The 24000-nt window shown below is 36.9% G+C and overlaps 1 protein-coding gene across 17 annotated transcripts in view; it reads left to right on the forward strand.

Moving 5' to 3' along the window:
* slc39a11 (solute carrier family 39, member 11) overlaps nucleotides 1–24000 on the forward strand; it is a 224203-nt gene that overhangs the window by 191045 nt on the left and 9158 nt on the right. For all 17 annotated transcript variants that reach the window (XM_087275587.1, XM_087275597.1, XM_087275590.1 and 14 more), the window contains one exon: nucleotides 5499–5568. In XM_087275587.1, coding sequence (XP_087131713.1) covers nucleotides 5499–5568 — 70 coding nt within the window. The remainder of the gene's footprint in view (nucleotides 1–5498; nucleotides 5569–24000) is intronic.

Consider the following 24000-nt stretch of genomic DNA (forward strand, 5'->3'; position numbering starts at 1 on the left):
ATGCACCCACACATGCAAACACTAAAGCACACACACACACACACACACACACACACACACACTACACTAAGGCACACACACATGCAAAAACATTCACACATGCACACTCACACATTAGACCAAGGCATGCACACACACATGCAAACACTAAAGCACACACACACACAAGCACATACACACACAAACACATTGCACTAAGGCATGCATGTACACACACACACACATACACAAACACACATGCACAAACACTCGCACATTAGACCACGGCATGCACACACAAATGTAAACACACATGCACATGTAAATGCGCACACGCATATTACACTAAGGCGCGCATGCAAACACACATGCGCACACGCACACACACGCGCACACACACTGGTGATTGGATGTCAGCTTATCTAATGTCTGAGGTGCTGCAGGATTGAAAAGCACATCTGTCTGCACAACACACGAGACGTTTATGAGGTAAACTTTAATCCCAGCACAGACCACAGGAGATCAAGACAAATCCTCCGGTGCAGATGAAGACGAGTCCCGCAGATAACAGCAGAGAGAGCGTCCAGAGGAAACACCAAACTACTTTACTCTCAGATCAGCCTCAGCATTAAACCGAGAAACATACTGCTTTGCATTCAAGACTTCTGCATTGTGTGAGGGAGAAAAGATGCGGTGAGAATCCAAAGATGGCAAGTTCAGCAGGCGGTAGAAAAGGTCTGCTATAAGCCTTGGAGTACCAGTCAAAAATGCTCATCCAAAGTCTATTCAGTAATGCAGAGTTCAGACTGCAATCCAGAGACCTCTCCAGTGGAGAAATGTTTTTTCCTCACCGCTGTCGCCACTGTCTTGCATGGTTCGGGATCTGTAGAGCTGCACATCGATGGATTACTCTTCAGTGGTTTGGACTCTCAGCAGTGATTATTAAACCACACTGAACTGAACTCTGAAAACTGAACTGACACAGTTTCAATGTACTATGATCTTTCATGCGAAGCTGCTTTGACACAATCTACATTGTAAAAGTGCTGCACAAATAAAGGTGAATTGAATTGAATGATTTTCAAAGTAGTCGTGGCACAGATGTTTTCACACTGCATGACTATCTGCAGCGGCGGAAAGAGTACTAAACAAGCATACTTAAGTAAAAGTACCATTACTTGCCTAAAAATGTAGTGCGAGTAAATGTACCTGTTGTAAATATTACTCAAATTATGAGTAAAAAGTAGTCTGCTGTCTGTTTAGTTGTTAATATTAAAATGAAAATAGGCAGTTCCTTATATCATGTTTACATTTTATTGTTGAGAAAGTGAAACAACGTAGCCAGGGTGATGTGAGTGAAGTTATACAGTACACTGTTCCCTTTGAAGATTTACCCGTGTCCTCGGTATAGTCTGTTTTCTATATCAAACAGAGAAGAAGAGACTGCAGCCTTGATCAAACTTGCGAAGTCTGAACTTACACGGAGAAGATGCGGGAATGAACTGTTTGTAGGCTACTTAATATTGAAGAAAAGCCCCAATCAGAGAGGCGAATGTTTGCAGCCCCGCCTCCGTTTTCAGATGTCTCCGTTTTCTTTCATCCATACTGAGACGGAGCAGCAGCGTTTCAGAATGAAAACGGCCTCTCCAGTGTTTTCGAAACGCTCCGTTTTCGGCGCACGAGAACTCCGGCGTAGTATGGACTGTTGGCGTAACCGTAGCAAAACTAATGCGTTTTCAAACTAAAACGCATTAGTGTAAACGGGGCCTCAGAGTGACGCATTGCTCACAGTGCTCCTGCCAAATTTACACTAGTTTTTCCTCCATTTCTTGGGTCTAAATCAACTGAAAATGAGCGCTTTTAACTTCTCCCCCTCCTCCCGCTGGCCTGCAGGTACACACACAAGTGAAAGCTGCTCTCTCATTGGCTGTAGGCGATCGCTGATGTTATTTTCAGTCAGATCACATTTCACCTGATATGATATGATTCGACAGCTCCTGATGTGTTTAGCATGCCAAATATCTCACAGGCGTCGGCGACTCATCGGCGATTCTCTCATATCGCGTCCTTGATTGTTCATACTGTGTGATTGTCACTCACGTGAACGAGCAGCAATTTGCTTGTGATTTCAGGCATTTGTCGGCGATTTCTCAAAACCTGTCGGCGAGTCAAAATCAGGGCTACAATGGTCCGTTTCTAATTACAATTGTAGTCACAATTGTAATTAGAGATATCTCTGAGTTTTTACTAGTCATAATACATTTGGAGATGTCTTTAATTCATCATATTTAGAGATATTTACAAATATATTTGAAGATATCTCTAATTAATTTACTAATAGTCGAATTACAGTTGTAGATATCTTGAATTGGATTTTTGACGAGTCAAAACTCATTTAGAGATATCTGCAAATATTTTTCAATGGAAGTCAATGGAGGAATATGACTAGTCATAATATATTTGCAGATATCTCCAATCTGATTTCGTACTAGTACAATTGTAATTGCAGATATCTCTAATTGTCATTCTGACTAGTCGAATTATAATTATGACTAGTAAAAATATAATTAGAGATATCTCTAAATATATTTATGGATAGTCAGAACAAGGTTTAAATGCTAAAACGGCTTGCCATACGCTCTCACTCAGCAGCACAGTGGAGATTTCTCTTGTTATATCCTTTCAGTCGTTTGTTATGCAGTGACATGCAGTCAAATATTTCGCCAAACAGTCCTTAGGGATGCGGTGACACGCAGTCAGATATTTCGCTGAACAGATCCGCCACTTTTGGAGCTCATAAACAATCATAAAGCTCTCGTGCTGCAGGAATTAGGAGGTCTGCTGAAGGTGCGCAGCTGGCGTGCTGTGAGGAGTTTGCGTCTTTAATAATCTACGGCAGTTTGCGTTCACTGAACAGTAAGAATAATTAATAAATCCATATCAAACAGTCCCTTAAAAGTCACGTCTCGCTTTCGGTTTTGGGCTTTGGCGCGTTTTGTACTCACACACAAGCGTACCGCGCCAAAGCCCAAGTGTACCGCGCTCAGGCACACCTCTCCCAACCGGGCCAGGGCCGGCCAAGTGAACCGTGCTTGAGCCCGATTCAGCGCACTCACACTTCTCAAACGATCCGGGAAATGGGCCTGGGCACGGTACGGATGGCATAGTGTGAGTAGGCCCTAAGGGTTTAGGGACAGAGACAAAAGACATGAGCAGCTTTTCTTAGTAACGGCGTGCTTTTGTGTATGAGTTTGATTTTGCAGACTCTAATGACTGTGTGCTCATTAAAAAGTTAAGGAGTTCTTCAATACGGCCTGGTAAGTCATGGTGACCCAAGAGCTGACATTTACTGAGGAAATCACTCTCTTTTATTGCTTGTTACGGTTATTGGAAAACAAATAGCTTCGAATGAGGGGTTCCAGCAAGCTAAAGCATCCTTCGCTATGGCAAGATTGAAAGCAGCAGTTTGGATTGCACATCTGATGACTCTAAGCTTCTTCATTGGGCCGTCGATTGACTTCTAAAGCAAGAACAAGTGTAGGCGGAGCTCAATTTTGTCAGGGGGAGGTTGATTGGATGGGTGTGGATTGCAATAGGTGGATCTCATTTGAGTGACAGCTTGACTCCGCCCTCAAGCCTGTAAACTCCAATCAGAAAAGGGATGTCGGTCACGCGTCACTTTAAGGTTTAATTCTCACTATAGCACACATTTCATTCATCCTCATTCAATTTCCTTTCAGATTAGTCCATTTATTCTCCAGGGGTCACCACAGCGGAATGAACCACCAACTAATCCAGCTTATGTTTTACACCGTTCCTTCCAGCTGCAAAAAAAACTGGAAAACTACTGGGAAACACCCGTACACATACACTAAGGCCAACTTAGTTTATTCAATTCATATACTGTATAGCGCATGTGTTCGGACTGTGGGGGAAACCCATGCCAACATGGGGAGAACATGCAAACTCCACACACAAATGCCAACTGGTCCAGCCGGGACTCAAACCAGCGACCTTCTTGCTGTGAGGTGACAGTTTTAACCTGTGAGTCACAGTGTCACCCCCATTTACCCTTAATTATTGCTCATTACAGTAGCTTGTAAAGAAGTAGTATTGGATATTTAGAATCAGACCATGCTTAATATGTACTTTGTAAACAGAATATGCAAATTATGATGGGACCATCACAACTGGCCCACCCTTACAGGTACTCTGCCCTGCATAATTCCCCCCTCCTTTCTTCCATCAGCACCAGTTAGGGATCTAAATATGGGTAATGCTTTATTTTAAGACCAAATTTACGCTATTAACTAACTATTCACTAAGTTTTATTTTGAATAATTGAATAATTGAAGATTATTTTATCTTGCACTAGCAGCAAACTAATGGTTGAATGGGTCGTGGCTCAACACATTTGGCCCAGTCAGTTGCTGTAACTATTATTTTAGACTTGAGAACACACACACACACACACAGTGGGTAGCAAGTTCGCTTCACAGCAAGAAGGTCGCTGATTTGAACCTCGGCTGGGTCAGTTGGCGTTTCTGTGTGATGTTTGCATGTTCTCCTCGTGTTGGCATGGGTTTCCTCTGGGTGCTCCAGTTTCCCCCACAGTCCAAACACAAGCATTGTGTAGGCTAAATTGTTCATAGTGTATGTGTGTATGGATGTTTCCCAGGGATGGGTTGCAGCTGGAAGGGCATTCGCTGCGTAAAACATGTGCTGGATAAGTTGGCGATTCATTCCGCTGTGGCGACCCCAGATTAATGAAGGGACTAAACCGAAAAGAAAATGAATGAATGAACACACAAAAGAATCATATGAATAATATAGCAGTCGTCACAACAGATGTTTTAAAGTTACTTTAACTTATTTTTGTAAGTTAATAAGATTTCCACTTTGCTTTTTTAAGTTGTGCAAATTTTATCTCAGTCTTTAAAGTCAGTTTAATTGATGCAAGTTGAAATGAATTAGCTAATTGGATATGCAGGAGTTAATCAGTGTACAAGGTTACTCAAAATAACAATACACATGGATAAATCAGCGTGTCAAGGTGGCGCAGTGGGTAGCACGATCACCTCACAGCAGGAAGGTCACTGGTTCGAGCCCCAGCTAGCTCAGTTGGCGTTTCTGTGTGGAGTTTGCATGTTCTCCCTGCGTTGGCGTGGGTTTCCTCCGGGTGCTCTGCTTTTCCCCACAAATCCAAACACATGCTATAATAAGCTAAATTGGCTGTAGTGTATGTGAGTGAATGCAAGAGTGTATGGGTGTTTCCCAGTGTTGGGTTGCAGCTGGAAGGGCATCTGCTGTGTAAAACATATACTGGAATAGTTGTTGGTTCATTCAGCTGTGGTGAGCCCTTTTTAATCAAGAGACTAAGCCAAAGGAAAATGAATGAATGGATAAATCATTGATCATTGACTGAAACATAAAAAACAACAGATGTATGACTGTTCATCAGAAACAGGTGTCTGTATGACTGTAAAATGTTGATCATTTGTTTATTTTGTGTGTTTCAGAGGGTTTGGCTGTCGGTGTGGGTTTCGGAGCCATCGGGAAAACTCCCTCAGCTACTTTTGAAAGCGCCAGGTAAGAATTAAACACAATCAGCCATAGGACTTTACAGTGTAATCTCAAGTCTCACTCTGTGGGCTCTATATTAATGATCTAGGCGCAAAGTCTAAAGCGCAAAAGCATTAAGCATGTGTCCGAATCCACTTTTGCTATTTTAATGACAGATAAATATGCCGTCTAACAGGGCTGCGCTTATTCTCTTAATGAGTTCTGGGTGTGTTTTGAGCATAACCTGCATTAAACCAATCAGAGTCTCGTCACTCATTCCCTTTAAGAGTCAGTTGTGTCGCTCCATGGTGTATTTGCTATTTACATGACGGACTTTGTAAGTGTAAAAACTGAACACTTCACTAGCAGGAAAACAGTTAAACAGAGCATCTGCAGCACGAGGATAAAGAACGAGCCTCCTCCATTCAGCCTCTTTACTTTTACTCTTTACTCCTTTACTTTGGTGGAGTGAGGAAACGGTGGAAACTCACTCCACTGAACACATTCGTTAGCCGACATGTTTAATTTAGTTTAAGAGCAAAGATTTGCTTCAAAACTATTTCTAAATTCAGTTCTAAGGAATAAATGAACAATAATCATGAAGTGTGGTCAGAAAACTGAGTTATATCCAAACACACGCCCTGTTCCTATGCCCCATATGCTGATGCAGACGCCTCCAAAACTCCACAGCTGGACACATCTACACTTGTGTTTATTAAAGCAAATATAAATCTGCATATAACAAATAATACTGCTGATAATAATAACATTAAACAGATGCTGATCGTCATTAATAAACTGAAAAATCCCCTGAGGAGAAGAAGGCTTGGAGTAGAGATCTGCGCGGGACTAAATTTTGAATCCCGCCCGCACCCGCCAGGTTTTAGCCCGAACCTGACCACTCCCGCTTATATTAAGCGCTTGTTGTCCCGCTGCCCGACCCGCCCCGTCTTCTACCCGCCGCACCCGATCCCGCTAAAGAGCGGGGGGAGAACAAAACTGAAAATCACCCAGTTATACAGTTCAGACAGCCTATAACAAGCTGTCTGTATAAACACACACACGCACAGCACCGAGCACACACGCAGAGACAGCTCTCTCCCTCTCATTCGCGCGCGCGCGCCCACTAACACACTCATAAGCACCAAGCACACACACAGGCAAAGCTCTCTCTCTCTCATTCGCGCATACATACACACACACACACACACACACACACACACAGCAACAAACAAGCTATACACAGCATCGCGCTATTTCATTTACACACATACATACGCGTGCTCACTCGGGAGCCGGGAGCGATATTGCTAGACAGCCCGCTCCCGTCCCAAATTAAACCCGTTACCGACCGCTCCCGTGATTTATTCGGAAATTTATACCCGCGTCACAGAAATCTGGTCGGGTCCTGCGGCGCCCGCGGGACAGCCGCGGCAATGCAGACCTCTAGCTTGGAGGCAGTGGTGTTTAAATTGATGTAGAAAATCATCATGTTTGTATCATTTTAATCCTTTAATTGTTTTCATCTGTAAAGATATTTGTGTGTTGCTGATCATCCTGTGTGTGTTCAGCAGTGTGTGAGCGTTTAGACCTGCATAGGTGCATAACTAACACACTCTGCTGGACTTTAGAGCAGCTTTTAGTTGGTCATTGGTGTGGTCTATTTCAGTTCCTCAAAACAGCAACGCTCCAACAATGCGCCTTAACACACCTCCTTTATAGAGCAGCACACACATGAGTCCACAGAGTGGCGCAAATGAATTTGCTATTTAAACAACGTGAAGCAAAATGTGAAAATTAGGGTTGCACTGGTCTGAAAACAGCAACAAGTCGCGCCAAACATGTCTTGCGCCTTATTGCGCTGGGTGCATGATAGGGCCCTGGGTCTCTTATCTCTTAGAAACTTTGTGCAATTATGAAGTGTGCCAAACCAAACACATGTGGGGAATTCATGAACTTAATTGGCCGTAGTGTATGAGTTTGTTTGTATGTTTCCCAGTACTGGGTTGCAGCTGGAAGGGCATCCACTATGTAAAACATATACTGGAATAGTTGTCAGTTCATTCCTCTGTGGCGACCAATCGTAAATAAGGGGCTAAAACGAAGGAAAATAATTGAATCTTTAGCATTTAGTCTGAAATTTCTTTCGTTATGGTCTTAATGTCTTTAAATGTGTTAAATTAGACCTGGAGAAAGCCTGTAAACGCGGTAATATCTGAGGAATGATGGGATGTGCTGTGCTGTGGAGGAGCTGAATGTTCAGTCGAGCATGTGGAGGGACAGAACAGTTTCTGCTTGATTGTTCCCCGTCATGAAAGAAACTAATGTGTGGCCAGAAGGACATGAGGATGAGTAAATGATGACAGGAGCTCATTTAGAGAGCGGCGTCTATTCAGGAGACCACATGCTGTGTTTATCCCGCAGTGCTGTGTGATGCTGACCCCGTGTGGAGGACAGTGGTACTGCAGGATAACATACACGTACACACACGTACATATAAACAGTCATACACACTTAAAAACAAACATGTAAACACACGCATAAAAGCAGTCTTATACACAGTCTTATACACATACACAGACATATACAGTCACACAAATACACACACACACACACAAATAAACATGCACTCGTGAACACATGCACTGACAAACCACACACACACACTTTCACAAACACAGATGCACAAATATATGTATGACACACAAATATACAAACTGTAAACGGTCAAACACACGTACACACAGACAGATGCGCACACACACACACAAAATGATAAACACAAACAATCACACACACACAATGACACATAGTCATGCACACATACAGAACACACTCACAAAGATACAAACACACCTATACATACACACAGAGATATATACACACACAAATAACAAACATACACACAAGCTTCTCTCTCGTACACACACACACTCACATACACACAAAAGCACACGTGCACACTGTGTGTGACACAGATTCACACACGCACACACAAACACCAATAGTCATGCACACAAACCGCAAACTTTCTTTCTCACTCACTCACTCACATACACACAGACACACACACACACAAATGAACACACACAAACCGCAAACTTTCTCTCTCTGTCTCACTCTCTCTCTCTCTCACACACACACACACACACACACACAAACCGCAAATTCACTCACTCACTCACTCACTCACATACACACACCCAGACACACTTACACAAATGAACACACACAAACCGCAAACTTTCTCTCTCTGTCTCACTCACTCACACACACACACACACACACACACACACACACACACACACACACACACACACACACACTCACACACACTCACACACACACACACACACACACTCACACACACACACAAAAGCACACATGCACACTGTGTGTGACACAGATTCACAAACACACACACACACACAAACACCAATGATCATGCACACACACACGCACACACACAAACCGCAAACTCACTCACTCACTCACTCACATACACACACAGACACACACACACACACACAAATGAACACACACAAACCGCAAACTTTCTCTCTCACTCTCTCACACACACACACACACACACACACACTCACACACACACACACACACACACACACACACACAAAAGCACACATGCACACTGTGTGTGACACAGATTCACAAACACACACGCACACACAAACACCAATGATTATGCACACACACACGCACACACACAAACCGCAAATTCACTCACTCACTCACTCACTCACTCACATACACACACCCAGACACACTTACACAAATGAACACACACAAACTGCAAACTTTCTCTCTCTGTCTCACTCACTCTCTCACACACACACACACACACACACACACACACACACAAACCGCAAACTTTCTCACTCACTCATGCACACACACACACACACACACACACACACACACACACACAAATGAACACACACAAACCGCAAACTTTCTCTGTCTCTCACTCACTCTCACACACAAACATGCACACAGACACACACACACATATACACTCAAACACCAATTTATAATGCACACACACACGCACAGATTTACAAACACACACACACACACACACACACAGACATACAAACGAAACAATCACTCACACACACACACACACACACACACACAAAGAATGTGCTGTTGTGAGATTTCCAGCATGTTCATCATATCCATGTTTCTCAGTGTGTGTAAATGGAAAACTCTTGCCAGACAGCACAGCAAGCGCTAACAAGTGTGTGTGTGTGTGTGTGTGTGTGTGTGTGTGTGTGTGTGTGTGTGTGTGTGTGTGTGTGTGTGTGTGACTTCCAGATGGAGTCTATTAGAGAATCAGAGCCGCATTGTGAACGTTCGTCCACGCACCTGGACTCACTATGTGTCTCAATCAGGTCCTGCATCTGTGTGTGTGTGTGTGTGCGCACATTCTCCACTGCGCTCCAGATGTGAGACAGAACTGCTCTTGGTTTGCGTCTTCAGCCTGTGTGTGTTTCTCCATGAGGAAAGCTGTTCTGGATTAGCGCTAGCATCATGTAATCTCTTTACATCCGCACTGACAGCTGAGAGTTTCCTGCGACGCAACGCTTTGTGTTTAGTCCTGATTAAAAGCGCAGAGAGAGAGAGAGAGTGAGAGACGGATGGATGAATGGATGCATGGTTTGCTGGAGAAGTAAACACAGCGAGCAGATTCTGTGGCTTATGATGCGGAGTAAGAAAGCAGCCATTGTCACACACTGAACACAAACAGCAGAGCTCTCAGACTTTACTCAGACAGTAATGTTTATAATATCCTCATATCTTCATGTCTTATGGATGAATTTGTCAGATTAGAGCTGTACACATACACTTATTACACAAATACACTTCACCGACCATGTACACACCCACAGTATAGGCTATAAAACTGCAGGTTAACTGTGTGTATACACTAACCGGCCACTTTATTAGGTACACCTTACTAGTATTATGTTGGACGCCATTTGCCTTCAGAACTGCTTCTGTGGCGTAGATCCAACAAGCTTCTGGAAATATTCCTCAGAGATTTTGTTCCATATTGACATGATAGCATCACACAGTTGCTGCAGATTTGTCGGCTGCACATCCATGATGCCAATCTCCCGTTCCACCACATCCCAAAGCTGCTCTATTGGATTGAGCTCTGCTAACTGTGGAGGCCATTTGAGTACAGTGAACTCATCGTCATGTTCAAGAAACCAGTCTGAGATGATTGCGCTTTATGATATGGAGTGTAATCTTAGCCATCAGAAGATGGAGACACTGTGCTCATAAAGGGATGGACATGGTCAGCAGCAATACTCAGGTAGGCTGTGGCGTTGATGCTCAATTAGTACTAATGGACCCAAAGAAAATCTCCCCCACACCATTACACCACCACCACCAGCCTGAACCGCTGACACAAGGCAGGATGATGCATGCTTTCATGCTGTTGAGGCCAAATTGTGAGCCGAGCATCTGAATGTGTCAGCAGAAATGGAGACTCATCAGAGCAGCAACGTTTCTCCAATCTTCTATTGTCCAGTTTTGGTGAGTCTGTGTGAATTGTAGCCTCAGTTTCCTGTTCTTAGCTGACAGGAGCGGCACCCGGTGTGCTCTTCTGCTGCTGTAGCCCATCCGCCTCAAGGTTGGACGTGTTGTGTGTTCAGAGATGCTCTTCTGCAGAGCTCGGTTGTAACGAGTGCTTATTTGAGTTAGTGTTGCCTTTCTATCAGCTGGAACCAGTCTGGCCATTCTCCTCTGACCTCTAGCATCAACAAGGCATTTGCGCCCACAGAACTGCCGCTCACTGGATATTTCCTCTTTGTTGGACCATTCTCTATAAACCCTAGAGATGGTTGTGCGTGAAAATCCCAGTAGATCAGCAGTTTCTGAAATACTCAGACCAGCCCATGTGGCACCAACAACCATCGTTCAAAGTCACTTAAATCCTCATTCTGATGCTCGGTCTGAACTGCAGCAGATCATCTTGACCATGTCTACATGCATGCATTGAGCTGCTGCCATGTGATTGGCTGATTGGAAATTGACATTAACAAGCAGTTGGACAGGTGTACCTAATAAAGTGGCCGGTGTTCTACTATAATGCACTTTACTGGACTCTGCTCCGCACAGCTTTACTCTCTCCTGTCTACAGTCACGAATACCAACAAAATGATTTCATCTCCACTGGGAAATGCAGGAATTTCTTTAAGCTCACACGTTCCAAGTACATGATATTCAAAAAGTCATGATGGAAAGCAGTTGGTTTTGTTTGTGAGTCTATATTATTTGTGAATGCTGATAAATGTGTTGTAGTTGTGATTTGCAGAGAACAATTAATTTTTTTACATTGAAAGAGGTAAAAACACATGGTGTTAAATTACTTTTTGTATTTATTTGCTTATTTATTTATTTAAAAAAATAGTTTTAATAACATAATTAACAGTACACATGGATAGATGAATAAATGGAATAGCTAGGCGGATGGATGAATGGATATGGATGGATATATTAATGGATGGATAAATGGATATATGGATGCATGGATGGATGAATAAATGGATATATTAATGGATGGATGGATGGATAAATAAATGGATATTGAAAGATGGATAGCTGGACGGATGGATGATAGACGCATGGATGGATGGTTGGATGGATAGATTGATATATTGGTAGATGGATAGCTAGATGGACGGACGGATGGATGGATATAATTGGATGGATGGATGGATATATTGGTAGATGGATAGCTGGATGGATGGATAGATGGATGGATATAATTGGATGGATGGATGGATGGATGGATGGATATATTGGTAGATGGATAGCTAGATGGATGAATGGATGGATGGATAGATATATTGGCAGGTGGATGGATATATTGGTAGATGGAAAGCTGGATGGATGGGTGGATATTGGTAGGTAAATAGCTAGATAGTTGGATGGATGGATGGAAAGATGGATGGATATATTGGTAGATGGATGGATGGATGGATGGATGGATGGATGGATGGATGGAAAGATGGATAATGTATTGGTAGATGGATGGATGGATGGAAAGATGGATATATTGGTAGATAGAAAGCTGGATGGATGGGTGGATATTGGTAGGTGAATAGCTAGATAGTTGGATGGATGGATATATATATATATTGATGGATGAATGGATGGATGGAAAGATGGATATGTTGGTAGATGGATGGATGGATGGATGGATGGATGGATAGATGGATGGATGGATGGATGGATGGATGGATAGATAGATGGATGGATGGAAAGATGGATATGTTGGTGGATGGATGGATGGGTAGATGGATGGATGGATGGAAAGATGGATAATATATTGGTAGATGGATGGATGGATGGATGGATGGATGGATGGATATATTGGTAGATGGGTAGATGGATGGATGGATGGATGGAAAGATGGATAATATATTGGTAGATGAATGGATGGATGGATGGATGGATATATTGGTAGATGGATGGATGGATGGATGGATATATTGGTAGATGGATGGATGGATGGATGGATGGATGGATGGATGGATATATTGGTAGATGGATGGATGGATGGATGGATGGATGGATATATTGGTAGATGGATGGATGGATGGATGGATGGATGGATATATTGGTAGATGGATGGATGGATGGATGGATGGATGGATGGATGGATGGAAAGATGGATAATGTATTGGTAGATGGATGGATGGATGGAAAGATGGATATATTGGTAGATAGAAAGCTGGATGGATGGGTGGATATTGGTAGGTGAATAGCTAGATAGTTGGATGGATGGATATATATATATATTGATGGATGAATGGATGGATGGAAAGATGGATATGTTGGTAGATGGATGGATGGATGGATGGATGGATGGATGGATGGATGGATGGATGGATAGATGGATGGATGGATGGATGGATGGATGGATGGATGGATGGATAGATAGATGGATGGATGGAAAGATGGATATGTTGGTGGATGGATGGATGGGTAGATGGATGGATGGATGGAAAGATGGATAATATATTGGTAGATGGATGGATGGATGGATGGATGGATGGATATATTGGTAGATGGGTAGATGGATGGATGGATGGATGGAAAGATGGATAATATATTGGTAGATGAATGGATGGATGGATGGATGGATATATTGGTAGATGGATGGATGGATGGATGGATATATTGGTAGATGGATGGATGGATGGATGGATGGATGGATATATTGGTAGATGGATGGATGGATGGATGGATGGATGGATGGATGGATATATTGGTAGATGGATGGATGGATGGATGGATGGATGGATATATTGGTAGATGGATGGATGGATGGATGGATGGATGGATGGATGGATGGATGGTAAATGTGAGAATAAGTTTCATCTAACTTCATATTTTGATTCTTTCTCATTGTTATTTCTGGACTCGTCTTGTGCTGCTGGTTTTGGGTTTGTGTTCATCAAGTATTCATGTCTTTTCCTCACTGTACTTTGCTGAATTCTTGAGCTGCACCAGAATCCCCTCATAAGTCTGTTGTTAAAATAGAGAAAAACTAGTGTTCTCTGGTTGATCATGACATTTAGGGAGGATCAGTGGAGGCAGCATGAATTCAGCTGTAGATGTCCTCTGTTCAGACTGTTGTACTGTATTAAACTGTTCTTCATTCATCATTTCTTTCTGCTGAATCTAAAGCCGGAGCATTAATGCAGACTTATAGAGTCGAGGAAAAGTTTTTGTCGAGAAATAAACTTATACACACACTCTGTAAATTTCTTTTATAAATGTTTTGCCAGAAAACTTGGTCAAGTATAGTATACCACATTCATTCATTCATTCATTCATTTTCCTTCGGCTCAGTCCCTTTATTAATCAGGGGTCTCCACCGCGGAATGAACTGCCAACTTATCCAGCATATGTTTTACACAGTGCATGCCCTTCCAGCTGCAACCCAGTACTGGGAAACATCCATACACACACATTCACACACACACTCATACACTATGGCTAATTTAGTTGATCAGTTCCCCTATAGCGCATGTGTTTGGACTGTGGGGGAAACCGGAGCACCTGAAGGAAACCCACACCAACACGGGGAGAACATGCAAACTCCACACAGAAATGCCTACTGACCCGGCCAGGATTCGAACCAGCGACCTTCTTGCTGAAAGGCGACAGTGCTAACCACTGAGACCCCGTGTTAAAAATGGTTAAATAACTTTTTAAATAGAAATAATTAAATAAAAATGTGTTTATTATTGTTGGTTTTATCAAATTTTGGCAAGATCACGTGTTTTCAATATTGTTTTTTATTAAATTAAGTTAATTTCAATTCAATTTAAAAAACAATTAGAGTTATTATTTATTGTTGGTTTATATTTTTGCCAAGTAGATCCAGTGTTTTTAATAGTATTTTAAATTGAATTAAAATTAAAAAATAATTAAATGTGAATAATTTTTTATTATTTTTTTTGCCAATAATTTAATAATATATATTATAGTTAAATTAAACAAATACTATTTTTAAATTTAATTAAATAAATCAATAACTTTAGTTCAAGAGTATGTGAATTATTGTCGGTTTCTCACATTTTTACCAAGAAGACTGAGTATATTTAATTTAATTTAATTTAATTTAATTTAATTTAATTTAATTTAATTTAATTTAATTTAATTTAATTTAATTTAATTAGGAGATGCAGTGGCGCAGTAGGTAGTGCTGTCGCCTCACTGCAAAAAGGTTGCTGGTTCGAGCCTCGGCTGGGCCAGTTTCTGTGATGGATAAGTTGTCGGTTCATTCCCCTGTGGCGACCCCAGATTAATAAAGGGACCAAGCCGAAAAGAAAATTAATGAATAAATTAAATTAAATTCAAGGCAGCATGGTGGCACAGCAAAAAGGTTGCTGGTTCGAGTCCCGGCTGGGTCAGTTGGTGTTTCTGTGTGGAGTTTGCATGTTCTCCCATGTTGGCGTGGGTTTCCTTCGGGTGCTCCGGTTTCCCCTACAGTCCAAACACATGCGGTACAGGTAATTTGGGTAGGCTAAATTGCCTGTATTGTATGAGTGTGAATGTATGTTTCCCAGAGATGTGTTGCAGCTGGAAGGGAATCCACTGTGCAAAAACATGTGCTGGATAAGTTGGCGGTTCATTCCGCTGTGGCGAGCCCAGACTAACAAAGGGACTAAACCAAAAGAAAATGAAAATAATTAAATTCAATGAAAGTAATATGCGTTTATTATTGTTGGCTCATCACATTTTTGCCAAGAAGATACAATTTTTATTATTATTTTTCAATTCAATTAAAATAAGTACATTAAAAAAACATTGATTTTTTTTTTTTTTATATTGTCATTTAGTCAGAAGATTACATTTCTATAGCACTTTTGGTCAAATAAACACATTCTCTGTGTACACACGGGCCAGCGGAGTGTGTGTGTGTGTGTGTGTGTGTGTGTGTGTGTGTGTGTGTGTGTGTGTGTGTGTGTGTGTGTGTGTGTGTGTGTGTGTGTGTGTGTGTGTGTGTGTGTGTGTGTGTGTGTGTGTGTGTGTGTGTGTGTGTGTGTGTGTGTGTGTGTGTGTGTGTGTGTGTGTGAAGCTCCAGCGAGCATCTGGTTTTAACAGTCCACTTGAGTGTGTGGAGCTGCTGGGGAATGCGATGGGAAACGACACAAACACAAGAGTGGCTTTACTGGAAAACAAACACACTTTTGTTTCAGAGAGCGAAGAGAAAGAGAGACTGTGTGTCTGACTGACTGACTGCGTGCAGACGCACACCATAGAGAACAACACACACACACTTATGCACACACGCACACCACACAAACATACACTTAAGCTTATACTTATGCACCCAAACACACACACCCTTTTGCACACATACATATATACATACACACACACACCCTTTTGCACACATACACACACACACACACACACACACTTATGCACACAAACACACATTTAATTTAATTTAAAAATATATATTAAGTAACAATACTCAGTCTTGTTAAAAATGTGAGGAACCAACAATAAAAATCTATATATTAATTAATTCATTTTTAATTAATTTTAATTAAATTTTTTTTTTTTACTCTACCTTCTAGGTAAAAATGTGAGAAACTAATAATAAAGGTCTATATATTAATTGAATATTTTTTTATTTAATTTATTTAATGTAATTTTATTTTATTTTATTTTATTTTATTATTTAAAACACTTGACCTTCTTGGAAAAAATGTGAGGAAAAATGTGATAAAAGTCCACATTAATTGAATCTTTTTTATTTAGTTTTATTTTATCTTATTTTTTATTTTATTAAATTTTATTTGATTTTATCATTTAAAACACTTGACCTTCTTGGAAAAAAAAATAGGGGAACTAATAATTAAAGTCAAAATAAATATAAATAAATTATAAATAAAATAAATATTAATTGAATAATTTATTTAATTTAGTTTAGTTTAGTTTAGTTTTATTTTATTGTTTTAAACACTCGACCCTCTTGTTAAAAATGTAAGAAACCGACAATAAAGACATTTAAATAGTTTATAATTTTTTATTTAATTTATTTTAATCTTCTTGACAAAAGTGTAATGAAACAACAAAAATATTTATTTTATTATAATAATTTATATATATATATATATATATATATATATATATATATATATATATATATATATATATATATATATATATATATATATATATATATATATATAATTTTCATTTGCAAAAATATTTTAAAGACTGGATCTTCTTGGCAAAACAGTGATGAACCAATCCCCAACATGTTTGTGTGAGTTGATTCAGCAGAGTTTGAGCTGTTTGTCTGTGTGTTTACTAGTCCTGCGAGTGAGTTTAACAAAACACACATGCAAATCCTGCCACACAAAAGAGCTTTGCTAAAACCATAAACAGCTTGTGAGACGTTTAGAGAAATGTTCAGCGTTTGCTCTTTATCTGCCCTAGAGTTTTCAGTTAGTGATGCTGCGCTGCGTCATTCATTCATTTCATCAATTTACTGTGTGTGTTTGATATTCATCTGACAACAGTTTATGCTTCAGTTCCTCACAGTCCCCTGCTTCAGGATTATATATATATATATATATATATATATATATATATATTTGTTTGTTTGTTTGTTTGTTTGTTTGTTTTTTGTTTTATTTATTTATTTAGTGTTGTTTTTTTTATTTAGTTTTGTTTTTTATGTTTATTTATTTAATTGGTTATTTATTTGTTTTTGCTTTATATATGTATTTCTTTCTTTATTTCTTTATTTGTTGTATTTATTTATTTGTTTTTATAATGTTTATGTATTGATTAATTAAAAATTGTTTATTTATTTAGTTAGTTTTATTTGTTTTAGTTAAATTTGTTTGTTCATTTATTTAATTGTTTTATTTATTGATTTGTTTGTTTTTTATGTTGTTTATTTAATGATTTAAAAATTTCTGTTTTCATTTATTTTGTTTACTTATTTGTGTATATTTATTTAGTTTTGTTTATTTATTTATTTGTTTTGTTATTTATTTATTTATTTATTTATTTAGTTTTTTTAATTGTTTGTTTGTTTGTTTGTTTGTTTGGTTTTTTATTAGTTTGTTTAGTTAGTTTTATTCATTTCTTTGTTTTAATTATTTATCTTTGTTTTTTGTTTTTTTTGTATTTGTTTTATTTATTTATTTGTTTGTTTATTTTTGTTTTGTTTGTTTGTTTATATTGTTTTTTTTATTAATTTGTAAAAATATTTTTGTTGATTTATTTATTAATTAATTTGCTTGTTACAAACCCCGATTAGTAAACGCTTTTAACATTTTAGTTTTAATTCAATTTAAAAATTTTATTAGTTTTGATTCGTTTATTTTGTTAACTAATGCATTTATTTATTATACCTACATTTAAAGCATTGGTGCTTGTTATTTTATTACATTTAATTGAGTTTACATTTAAAACTTTGTTATTTTACATTAGCAGGTTTTTTGTTGCGTTTAGTTTACATTTATCAATTTATCAATTAATAATTATATTAATTAATTTATTTATTTATTTCATTGTTGTTGCATTATTACATTTTATTTATTTTTTATTGCATTTTATTACATTTTTATTTTGTTTTATTTTAATGTCTTCGGACGTCATGCTGTGTGCTGTTTTATTTTTCTGCATCGTTTGCAACATTTCCTCCTCATCATTTGCATTCAGGAGGTGTTTTCAGCATCTGCTCTTTCTTAATAATCTACAACAATAAAAGCAGCTTCATCTCCGTGTGTTTCGCACATTAATAATTCATTCTCCTCCGTGTGGCAGATTATGATGTTTTTGACTAGAAATAGCTTTTGCTGTAAGATTGAGTAGAGCATTAAATGGATTCTGTAAATCTTCATCATGTTTCATACACTAAGCTCTTTCTCATGTCGTGTCCTTTCAGCCTTTGGTTATTTGTATTTCGTCGTCAGTGATGGATGAGGAGATTTTTTTCATTTTTTTTCTTGTGTCTGCAAATATATGTATATTGTATTTGGAATAAATCAGGAATGCACTGCATTTAATAATTTATTATAATAGTACCTATTAATAAAAATAAAAACATCACCAACAAAAGATAAATATTATAATAAGTATAATATTTAACAACATCAAACAACAATAATAATAATAATAATAATATTAATAATAATAATAATTATTATTATTTTTTTTATTATTAGTAGTAATAGGAGTAGTATTAGCAATATTCAAATATGTAAACTATTAAATAATTTACTTTAGACGATAAATAGATTTTAATTATAATAGTAGCATTAATTAAAAAAAAAACATCCCCCCAAAAAAATAATTATTATATATACTATAATAAGAATAATATTAAATAATAATAAAAACAATAATACTAATTAAAAATAATAATAATAAATAATTATTATTATTATCATCATCATCATCATTATTATTATTATTGTTGTTATTATTATTATCATTATTAATATTGCTGTATTTTTGTTATTGCTATTCTACCTCTTCTTCATATACACAATATAAACACATATATTCTGTGTCTGCAAATGTAAATTTTATTTGAAATAAAAGTAGGTTATTTGTGCTCATACTAAATTATAAGTAGTTACTAAGCATATTTTTTACTTTTTAAATTATTTTTCACAACAACAACAATACATATATATGTATGTATTTGTGTATATGTGTATATATATATATATATGTGTGTGTGTGTGTGTGTGTGTGTGTATATTATATATATATATATATATATATATATATATATATATATATATATATGTATATATGTAATAATTTGTATGTAATATGTACATAATATATACAAATTATTTACAATATTACTATTAATAATTATAACTATTATTTTTTATATGATATATGATATTTTTAGGTGTGTGTGTGTGTTTGTGTATATATATATATATATATATATATATATATATATATATATATATATATATATATATATATGTATGTATATATATATATATATATATATATATATATATATATATATATGTATATATATGTGTGTGTGTGTGTGTGTGTGTGTGTGTGTGTATATACACACACATACACACACACAAGGTAAATGACTGGATGTGTTTGTTTTCCTAATGATAGCAGTAATAAATGTTTGTGTGAGCAAATAAACACATTTATCCTAGCAGTTACAGACTTTTAAGATAAAACTTTTACACTCTTATAAGACTCTCATGTCTTCTAGCGATCAACATCTTGCTGATTTCTCAGGCTGTGCTGTATGAATCCTCCGCAGCAGAAACACAGTCCCCCCTTCAGATCTCTCTGTACTGTATGTGCAGACTGTGAAAATATTTGATGAGAGTACGCTGCAGTGAGAAAGAAAGCAGAAGACTGACGGCTCTCTGTCTAAATGTTATTCTGTCTAAACGCCCTCAAAGAGCACATTGTGCTGAAACATTGAGCCCTTGTTCTGCTTCTCCTCCATCATCCACAAACATGATAAAAGCTTCACAAGACCTTAACACACTCACTTTTGCTTTCTGCTTTCATTGAATTGTGAAGCATCTGTGGGCTCTTTTAAAAGCCAGACCTCTGAGTGTTGCTGTCATGTGCATGTTGTATATTAGGCTCTGTTTACAGCAAGTAGTAAAACCAACAGATAATAAAACACAGCAAGAAGGTTGCTGCTTCGAGTCCCGACTGGGCTAGTTGGCATGTCTGTGTGGAGTTTGCATGTTCTCCCTGTTGGTTTGGGTTTCCTCTGGGTTTCCAAACTAATGCGAATTAATGAACTAAATTGGCTGTAGTGCATGAGTGTGTGTATGGATGTTTCCCAGTACGGGGTTGCAGCTGGAAGGGCATCAGCTGTTATTTGTTTTTTATTTTTTTATTTATTTATTTTTTCAAAATGACTCATTTCTACATGCCAAAAGTAATTTTTAATGTACACAGAAAATACATTAATTCAAATAGCACTGTATATTAAGCACAGATTATTTAATTATATTTATTTTTTATTATTTATTTATTTATTTGTTTGTTTGTTTGTTTAATTAGTGCTACCATTTTTAAGCTGGTTTGATGCACTGCAGTAAATTCACAATTGTTTATTTACAGTCTAGTTATTATGTTTATTTAATATTGTTAAACATAATTGAATTAAGATAATTCCCCCCTCACCCCCCACCAAAAAAAGACACTTTGCTACTTGTCAAAAGTCTTCATGTTTTTTTTATATTAAAATAGTACATAATAAATACTACAGTATTTTAGTGTAACCATTTATGAAGATAAATTAATTAAAATTGCACTGATTGGTTTACAAAATGGACTGATTTATTTATTATTATTTTTGTTATTATTTTTATTGATTTATTATTATTATTATTATTATTATTATTTTTCAAAATAACACTTTTCCACTTGTCAAAAGTAATTTTTAGTTTAGACAGAAGATGCATTAATTCAAATAGCACTGTATATTTAGCACTAGTATATTTATTAATTTATTTAATCTTTATTTTTATTATATTTATTTATTGTTTTTATTTTATTATATATTTTTATTCATTTATTTGTATGTTTATTTATTTATTTATTGTTTTTTATTCGCTTGTTTATTTAATTATTGCTGCCATTTTAAGCCTGTTTGATGCACTGCAATTATTTCACAACAATTTATATACAGTCTAGTTCGTATGTTTATTTAAAGTGGTTAAACATAATTGAATTAAGATAATGCCTCCTCACCAAAAAAACACACTTTGCTTTTGTGTAACCATTTATTTATATTTTTGTTGTTTTGTATTTATTTATTTATTTATTTATTTATTTATTTATTTATTTATTATTATTATTGTTATCATATGTAATTTTGTTTTTTCAAAATTGCATTTTCTACATGTTAAAAGTCATTTTTTGTGTAAACAGAAGACACATTTAATTTAAATAGCACTGTATATTTAGCACAAATTTATGTATTTATTTATTTATTTCTTTATTTGATTGTTTAATTTTTTTGTTTGTTTGTTTACTTACTGTTACCGTTTTAAGCCAGTTTGATGCAGTGTAGTTTTGTTATTATTTATTTATTTATTTATTTATTTATTCTTTTATTCATTTATTGAAATTATCAATTTATTTATTTAGTATTTTTTATAATTTGTATTGATTTGATTTATTTATTCATTTATTTATTAAATTTTTTGTTGTTATTTTTATTGATTAATTTTATTTATGAATTTATTTATTTTTGTTATTTTCATTGATTTATTTATTTATTCCTTTATTTATTCATTTATTTATTTATTATTTTATTCTTTTATTTATTTATTTAGTTTTTTTGTTATTATTTTTATTTATTTATTTATTTATTTTTATTTTTGTTATTATTTTCATTGATTTATTTATTCATTAACTTATTAATTTATTCTTTTAATCATTTATTTATTCATTCATTTATTAATTTTAGTTTTTTGTTATTATTTTTATTCATTTATTTCTTTTATTTATTTATTTATTGATTGATTGATTTTCAAATCAAGTATTTTTTTGTTGTTGTAAAAACAGAAGATAAATCAGTTCAAATAGCACTGTATATTTAGCACAAATAATACTGAGTGCATTGCTTCACATTTCACAGATTGTGTGCAGGGAAAAAGCACTCAGTTAAAGAATGCATTATAGAAACGTTAGTGTGTTTTTACTGTGGTTTTCCTTTCCCACACTCGCCCTCCGCCAGTGAAAGCGGCGGGTAAACGGTGGGCTCTCAAGGTCAGAGGTCGCAGTAGGGCGATAGCGATTGGTGCAGATGGTTTTGGGGATTTTCCCTCATTTCGCCCCGATCCCGACACACAGATGCCCATTCAGGACAGACCCCCATGGATGGAGGGGGGCCACCAAAGGCCCTTTGTGCCCAGAGAGGAGCTCTGTGGTCAGACACTGGAGCCACTGTCTTCCCTTCTCAATGGAGGCTTCTTCATGCTTCTGCAATAACGCTGGAATCTTTCCCTTTATGCTTTTTGGGGTTTGTTTTAAAGGAGACCTATTATGCAACATTTGCTTTGAACACAGACGTGCGTCCACAGTGTGTGTGTGTGTGTGTGTGTGTGTAAGCAGCCAGGCTATAATGCTAAACATATTATGATATACGGTCTAAACTATTCGCCCTCCTAGTCAGATATTTGCCAAATGATGTTGAACAGATTCAGGAATCCTTCACAGTATTTCCTGTAATATTTGTTTCTTCTGGAGAAAGTCTTATTTGTTTTATTTCAGCTAGAATAAAAGCAGCTCTTAATTTCTTAACAGCCATCCTGGTACCGGGTCTGTGACGTCATCGCCTTTCGCTTTCAGATTTAAAGGGCTAGCATTGCAACAGATCCCTTTAAGTGGTTTCGTTTGAAAGTGTAGAATCTATATTTCATGCACATGTGCATCACTTTGGTTTTTATTCTACTGTACAAAAGTTATTTACACTTAAATACACAGTATTTTGGATACCAGAGCTGGGTGTTGAACATTGGTTCATTTTCATATTTTTCATATGACACATGTACAAGTTATAGCTCAAATGAAAGCTCTTGCCGGTGCTCATACGGTTCTAGCATTCTTTTTACTGAATTATATTCACACATCAAACAGTTGCTGAATGAATCGCGGTGTTTCCATGGCGCAGAAGTGAACACAATACATTTATGATCAATAAGCAGCCCCAGATAGCACAGACAGCTCATCTCTCACCTTATGCTGTGCCCTTCAGGGCCATTCTCCTCTGTTTTTGAGCTGATGTGCATAAGTAATGCTTTTATATGTCTGACGTGCTCCAAACACAGTGAATTATGTTTGATCAAACAAAAGAATAGTGAAATATGAACACAATGATCGCTCCCTGTGGCTTGTACAGCACCTCTCATCAGT

The sequence above is a fragment of the Danio rerio genome, chromosome 12, assembly GCF_052040795.2.
Source record: "Danio rerio strain M-AB ecotype USA chromosome 12, GRCz13ab, whole genome shotgun sequence".
Classification (NCBI taxonomy): Eukaryota; Metazoa; Chordata; class Actinopteri; order Cypriniformes; family Danionidae; genus Danio; species Danio rerio.